Source organism: Odontesthes bonariensis, chromosome 1, assembly GCF_027942865.1.
Source record: "Odontesthes bonariensis isolate fOdoBon6 chromosome 1, fOdoBon6.hap1, whole genome shotgun sequence".
Taxonomy (NCBI): Eukaryota; Metazoa; Chordata; class Actinopteri; order Atheriniformes; family Atherinopsidae; genus Odontesthes; species Odontesthes bonariensis.
In genome coordinates, this window is record NC_134506.1 from 41,207,880 (window position 1) to 41,215,903 (window position 8,024).

The window sequence follows — 8,024 nt, forward strand, 5'->3', positions numbered from 1 at the left end:
TTTACGTGTAATTTAGCATTTCTGTATTCTGATGAAATACATCTGTGTGTGTGTGTAATAGTATGGAATAAGTTTACAATTGCACATTTTGTATTTGTGTTTTGCTACTTGACACAATAAAAAACGAGCTTTGAATTGTAACTTGTTAATTGGTCATTATACTGCATTTCTTAAAAACTATGTTCTATACAAGCACATTTTTATCAATACACCTATATGAAAATTGTACAACATTTTCAATATAAATATTTTGGGAAGGGCTCACATTTGGACCAAGGGCTGAAATCTACTGTTTTATACAGTATATATTTCATGGGTTTAGGATTTGTACAGGTCACCCTAAAATGCACTAGAATGCAGAAATGGCATCTAAGAAATAAAAAATCTTCTGGAGGAGGACCCCCAGACCCCCCACTGGAAAATGGTCTACAGTTCTAATTTGGACCCCCCCAATATCTACACTATGGTTTCGCCCTTGATCCAAACACATGCTCAACAGAAGGCTCCGCGCGCAGCCTCAGGCACGTAAACAAAGCATTACGAGCAGGTGAGAGCTAAATGTGCGCCAGCAAGCATGTGCGCCGTGCTGGCGTTTACTTTCATCCTGAAAAATGTTGAAATCATCCCCGTAAAAATCAAATGTTTTCAAAAGTTCTGCTTTTATGGCCCGAATTTTTTAAATGAATCTGTTTTTCAAGCACTTGATTTAGTCTTGGCAGCAGAAAAAGCTCACATGGATTGTGTTGGAAAGCTTTTATTCTTAATTGTACCCTAAGGCCAAACGTCTGAGCGTTGTTCATATATTACTGAAAAAGGCAACATCGTTCCGTCTCAACAGTTTGTAATCATCCATCCATCCATCAGCACTCACTTTAGAGCGTCTCCATCACTCACTCATGACACATCTGAGACTTTTTTATGACTGAACATTTAACCCAGAGAGTCAGATTGGCTGATAAAGGACAGAAAAATACACATCCTTCATTTGGGTTCTGAGATATTTCAGATCTGCCTGAGTTTGTTACAATTTTTACTTTATATTTCTAAATTTATGGCTTAAATCTTTAACTCGTGAGATAGTTGAACAGCAGCGCCGGCAGCTTCTTAGAACACAGACACTTCTGTTAGGCCCAAAAAAGCCTCGTGTGTGTTTGTGTTGTAGCCTACCAACAATTATCACCAACTTCTCTATCACACTGCAGTGAATAACAGTGTTTCTCTCCAGATTTAGCATCTCAGAAGTCAGTTTCATGTCCAGTTTCTCCATCACAACTCTTACATTGTTCAGAGTTTAATCACTTTATCCAAATTCAATGTAAGTCAGTGTGAAATTTACACGTAGCCACACAGAGTCAAACAGCTTCTAGTTTTTAATCAATAGAGTTTTATTAATTTATTCTATTCATGCACAATCACACAATGTAATTAACTTTGCTAATGATATTACAGAACCATAAATAAATTCAATGGAAGATTAAAACAAAAATTAAAGCTGAGCTCCATTTTTTTTGTTTGAGTGAACCTCTTTTTTGGTCTGTGCTGGCTGTTATTCACAACTAAAAGAAAAGAAAATGTTTCATCATGTCGGGTTGGGATACATAAAGTGGTTTGGATTCAGTGTTTGAAGTGGTGACACCTGGTGGCCAAGTTGTAGAATACCCATGTTCCACCCTAAGAGTTTGAGGAAGGGGCAACTTGGACGACTTCTTGGTCCTTGAAGACATTTGACCTTTCGTCCAAAAGGCGTCTCCAGTGGCCTTTACTCAAGCTCTTAGGATTTCACCTCCTGTTTCACCTTCTTCCAAAAGAGAGTGGGAGAAGCCACAAGGACTGCTGAAAATGCAAAAGCTCCTCCCTTTGTCTGGTGTTTGTTTTTTCAATCTTTGCAATGGTAAAAATAAAAAAAAGGTTAATTCCAAAGTAACAAGAACACAGCATATGCTAATGATAGCATTTATAACATGGCGTTTGGATTACTGTAATTCTTTATATATATATATATAGGGTTGGACCAGGGCGTCCAAAACGCTGCCGCCCGCCTGCTGACCAGAACAAAGAGGCGTGAATCCATCACCCCAGTCTTGTGCACCCGTCATTGGCTTCCTGTCGGCTTTCGGGTGAAATTTAAGGTTTTATTGATTGTTTTAAGTGTTTAAACTCCATGGGCCCGTCTTACTTAAGTGAGCTGCTGCAGCCCTACACTCCACTCAGTGCACTGAGGTCAGCTGACCAGCTCCTGTTGGCTGTTCTTTAGGTCAGTTCAAATTCAGACTGAAACACATCTCTTTTCCCTGGCCTTGTGAAGCACTTTGGTCATCTGAGGTTTTTTTAATGTGCTACATAAATACATTTTGAATTGAATTGATTAATGAAAACTGATAAATACTACGGTGCAGTTTGGTCTCTGCGTCCGTTTTAATCCCACACATCAGAACTTTAATGCATTATACACCACTGCACAACCTTTACCAAGCTAATAAATAGAAGAAACAAACCTTCAGCTAAACTGTTGGGTAATTATTTAGCTGTGTTACCCTGTGTTATAATATTTGGATGGCTGCTCTCTCTAATATATTATCTAACCACAAACAGCAGCAGACAGATATGTATCTAAAGAATAAGTGCCACAAAACTCTTGCAACGTGTGAACTTGAGCAGAAGTGCCCCCCCTTTAGTTGCAGGTACACTCAGGCCCTTTGATGTCAGAGGTGTTGAAATTAATGTATGCTGTAACACAGAAAGTTTTTTCTCTGCATACAGTCCGTAGGCTCCACGCTGCTGGTGTTTTTCTTGGACAAGGCTCCACAGTACTGCCACAGGATGGGGCAAGGAGGCAGGCCAGTGTACAGCATGTCGGCCCCATTCACCCACAGCCATTCACCAGCCAGGAAACGCAGGCCCGTCCACACCTAGAGAAGGAAACAACCAATCAAACTCAGAGATAATTCACTTTTAATGTGACCTTTTTTCCTTTTTTTTAATGTAAAAATAAGCTGCATCAGTGACAGTCTAATGAACATGGATTAAGGGAACAAACATGTTAATATGGGGTGTGGGACTTTCCAAACAGCAGTTACAATACGTCTCTGTCAACGAGTGCAGCTTAGGTTTTCAATATTCTGACTCTCGGTTGTGTTTTAAGGTGATTAGTGGAGTTAGAAGTGGGCAGTAATTTGCAAATCTATGAATCTGCACACATGAAATGAAGCAGGAAACTGAAGAGGAACATCTCAGACATTTGGAGACATAAAGAGATTATTCTAACAGAGGAAATAACTAATTGTGGAATTTTCAGGAACAGGAAAGTTTTATTCAATTTTTTTTTTTAAAGTAACTTTAATACAGTGAGTATATTGGCTGCGCTAATTGGCCTTAAGTTGACAGGTTTTAGCAGCTGTAGCTCCTAAGAGCTCGATGATCAAAAACTTTACAAAAGGATTTCACTGGTTGGGCGTGTTAACTCGTTATTATCGCGTTAACTCGCTAATTATTTAATGCCGATAAATATTTTATCGCGCATTAACGCATGTTTTATTTATTTAAAAAAATGTGACCTGATCCAGCAAAATGAGTCACAGTGACCCAAATGTCAAAATTGAGATTTTTGTATCAAAAGAAAGGAATGGAAATAAGCTTTAAAATGATATCATGGTCAAAGTCATACGTTGGATGGTTTTCAAAATATGGCCATTTGATTTATGATCTTCCACTCTCTTTTTACGATTGAAAACCTGAGAAAATCACGTTTAAAGTTTTTTGCCCGTTTTTTTGTTGATATCTTTCAAAATCCTGTGAATTTAAAGGGATAAACTCTTTATCTTAAAGCTTAATTTTACCAAAGGCATTTGTACACATATAAAATGGTATTAAACCAGACTGAAGCCCAAATGATTATAAAATATTTATTTTTGTTCCCACACACACTGCTTCACAGCTCGACATAGCCCTCGTCACCTCATTAATATCAGTCACAGGTTGCTCAATGACTTCATCGTCATCTTTCACATGAGTGGCGAATTCTTGCTCCTTTTCAATATCCGAGTCTTCGACATCGCTGTCATTTTCTTCTTCAGCTACAAAAAAATCAGTAACTAGCGCTAGCAAGTCTTGCTGTCCAGCAGCAGAGCTAAAATTGGACGCCACGAGAGTTTAAAGCTTTCGCAACTCTACTTTCTTTAGCGAATGACATTTTAAAACAAAAACACAGATCAACACACTACACAATCCTACAGTACTACACGATGTTAATATTGTAATATAAGACGATGACTTTTTTGACAATGACGAATATTGAGAGACTTTCTACGATCAGTTTAGGCTACACCAACACAGATAGCTAGTTTGACAGGAGTGATGGCTGGACCAATCAATCGCGTGCACCAGTCACTCGAAACGTGACTTCCCGCCTATTGTGGGCCTTTGTGTCACTGTTTGTGTACATTTTTAAGCATTTTGATTGGTTTTATGAAGCGAGCAGAGATAGAGACGTTTCAGAGGTAAAGGGAAATCCTCAGAGGTAATAGGAACGGTAAACGTTAACGGGAGAGGAGTCGATGAATTTGTTCAACCTGTTCAATTTTAACGCATTTAATACAACTTGCAAGTCAACTTGAATCATCATTTACGTGCCTTTCCTCAATTATATGGACTATACAACTTTGGGAGATTGTTTTTTAATGTCTATTCTTTGAAGTTAGCTAAAAAAAATAAAACATTTTAATCCATTGTTTTTTCACGTTATCTGCCCGTACCTTAAAATAGAATGTTGCGACTTCCGACTCATTTCGCCAGAGCGGGTCACAAATATAGATTTTTTTTTTAATTTAAAAAAAAAAAAATGGGGAGGGGCTTTTGTGCCTTTAATGGATAGGAAAGTTCAGAGAGACAGGAAGCAGGGGGTCGAGAGAGGGGGAACGACACGCAGCACAGGGCCGTCTGATGCGGGACTCGAACCGGGGCCAGCTGCACGAGGACTGTAGCCTCTGTACATGGGGCGCCTGCTCAACCCACTACGGCACAAACCACCCCTGTTTTATTATTTATTTTATTATTGTAAAAGTCTGTTGCTCACAGGCTTTTATTTTGTAATAGTCTGTTGCTCTCAGGCTTTTATTTTGTAAAAGTCTGTTGCTGTCTGCTGTGGAACCGGAAAAGAAAGTAATCGGCGGATCCACCAAACATGGAGAAGGGTACGGAACTTTTACTCGGCCATTTTCATTTTAAAGTTCTTCCAGACGGCGGAGTCGACAGAACCAAAGTCATCTGTAAACACTGCCAAGTTGAATTGTCTTCTCAGCGTAGTAGTTCCAGTCTAAAATATCACTTAAAGGCAAAACACACAACTGATAGCAGCAAGTCATTCAAGGAAACAGACAGTGGAGCGAGGCTTCTACATAAAAACTACAGAAAGATGCTGATGTTAAAAGTGTGTTTGCACAACAAATGTTATGGCACTTTCATTCATATGGCAGCACATTTAAAATAAAACTAAATGCTAAAAGCTATACACTACTTTTGGATTCATTTTTGGATTTTGCGAACAAATGCGATTAATCGTGATTAATCAGGGAAATCATGTGATTAATTAGATTAAACATTTTAATCGTTGCTCAGCCCTATTTAAATCGTAACTATGATGTTTTTCTAACCTACTTTTACTGCTTAACGTAGAGCAAATAAATGTAATGAAGGTGTGTTGAAAAGTACAGTCAAGTACGGACTGTATTAGAGAGTTGCATTAGAGAAGCGGCTTGGTCAATAAGTACTACAACTGTGAGAAGGAAGGGGGAATATCACACTAAGATCAACATTTCTTACGCCGAACCCACCTCCTCAGTGTTGGCCTCCAGGATCTTTTGCATCACGAAGTCATGTTCGTTTCCAGGCTGCAGGCTGAGCAGATCAAAGAGTAGGTTGTTGTTGGGTAAGGTAAGGTCCCTGCAGTGTTGCAGCGCCTCCTCCCAGGTCTTGTTCTCCTTCACCAGGACCACATTGTCATAGACGCAGATGGAGGGTAAATGGGCATCGCAGCTTTGGGTGGCCATCTCCTTTGTTTTGGAGGAGATAGAGACACAGTCGCCGCGGTCCCCTGGCTCACCCGACTTCCAGTTTGTGTAGTCTGACAAGTCTGCACTCCACTTCCACGTTCCACCTGCACAACACATGTGGAAACCTCAGCCAAATGAGACAACTACCTGTGGTACCAGTCAAAGATTTACTCAACATACGAATTATTTTTAAAAGCATGACAGGTTGCAATTTGTCTTTACCATTTCTGCGCAGTCCAGTCCAGATGGGAAAGTCCTGCTCACCAACAACAGATTCCATATTGGCCTCAGATAAAGTTGCCAGGTCATCGTATTCCCTCCTGCAGTACTGCTGCGCCTCAGACCACGTTTTTGACTCCGGTATGAAATGGTACTCGAGATCTTCCCCATTTTTCTTTTGACAGATGAAGAACCAATGTTCTTCACATTTTCGGCTACGAATACTTACAGGATATCTATAAACAAGAGAATTGTATGCATTAAATCACTTTGTGTACATTAAGAGAAATGATTTAACATTGATTGTGCTAATCAAAGCATGACAACAACAGCAGTGCTTGACACTTTAGCCCATTCATCAAGATGGACCAAAGCTACTGATTTCAATCTCACCATCTTGAGGTCAATAATTTTTCACTTTATCTCGAGGGGATAAAGTTGTTAACAGGTTAATTAATGTTATCTTGAGAAATCAAAATAGTATAATAAAATCCAAAACTAGCTTGTTTCCTTCTTTCTGCTTGGTAGACATCCATTCTATTTTCTCAGCTACTGGAGATGACGATACCATTGGAGAATTCAGAAATCGGTGGTTCACTGGGTCACACTTGATTTCAGCTTGTAGGATCTCAGTAATGACTGATGGAGAGGATCCATAACTGAACACTATATGAAGGCTTAGTGTGAAGTTTAATTTGCTGCACTTTTACAGCTTCTGAAATAAATGCATTAAATTAAAGATTTAACAAAATGAGCTCATCCTGAGACAACAATTAACTCATGGGCTGTGTTCGAACCGCATACTACATACTACATACTGCATACTGCATACTGCATACTACATACTACATACTGCATACTTTCATACGGCATACTCAGATCAGACAGTATTCAGAGCGTTTACCCACAATGCACTTCGCTCCTGCCCGAGCCGAAATCAGCCGGCTTGAAGCTGATTTCACTTAAGCTCTAAACTCTGTAAACTTTAGCAACATTTGAAACATTTTCAGGTGAGAAAGTAGTCGTTTAGATCCCCAACGTGTTGAAAACCTGACAAAATACCGGCTATTTACAATTTTGTTCCCACGAATTCGGCGCTACTAAAGCTAGCCGTAGTGAGCAACGCACTTCCAGTTATTTTCACAAAAAAAAATACCCGTTGCCTTTTATCATAGGGAAAGCCATTACGATACAATTGGTGCTTTTGTTTTGAAAACAGGAAGTGAACCTACCCTCGTTGTAGCTAGCTTGAAACTGCCGTTTTGACAGGAAATGACGATCAGCGACGTCACGTTACGTTGCATCTTGGGTAGTTTGAGTATGAGTAGTAACCTCATGATGCATACCCAACATTTCGGCAAATCTAGTATGCATCCGGGAACTTCTCGCTTACTCAAACTCGCATACTAACTCAAAAAGTTAGAATGAGTAGTGGGAGAAGTAGGAGAAGGATGCGGTTTGGAACACAGCCCAGATCTCAAGACAGAACAGCATGAAGGAGCTGAAGAATTCTGTGCATTTTCCTACTTGGAATCATACATTTGAATGTTGTTTGTTTTGCACCTTCATAGAGAAGTGATGGCAGAGAGAGCTTAATGCAAATACAGCTATTATACTATCGTTATTATCATGCAAAACCTTTTAATAAAGGAGCCTTTTTGAGGAGGTGGCCAAAGTCTCCAGCATGTGATTTGAAAGGATATGAATATATACACCCACACAATATTTATTACCAAAAAGCAAACAATAACTTTCCCT

The 8,024-nt window shown here is 39.4% G+C and overlaps 1 protein-coding gene across 1 annotated transcript; it reads right to left on the reverse strand.

The window, feature by feature from the left end:
* Positions 1-2,168: 2,168 nt before the first annotated feature.
* Positions 2,169-6,086, reverse strand: LOC142385657 (snaclec 7-like). Its single transcript, XM_075472368.1, has 2 exons — positions 5,829-6,086; positions 2,169-2,909 (listed from the first exon to the last, which is right to left on the reverse strand). The coding sequence occupies exons 1-2, from the start codon at positions 6,042-6,044 to the stop codon at positions 2,718-2,720; spliced, it is 408 nt and encodes a 135-aa protein (XP_075328483.1). The 5' UTR covers positions 6,045-6,086; the 3' UTR covers positions 2,169-2,717.
* Between the last annotated feature and the right edge of the window lie 1,938 nt (positions 6,087-8,024).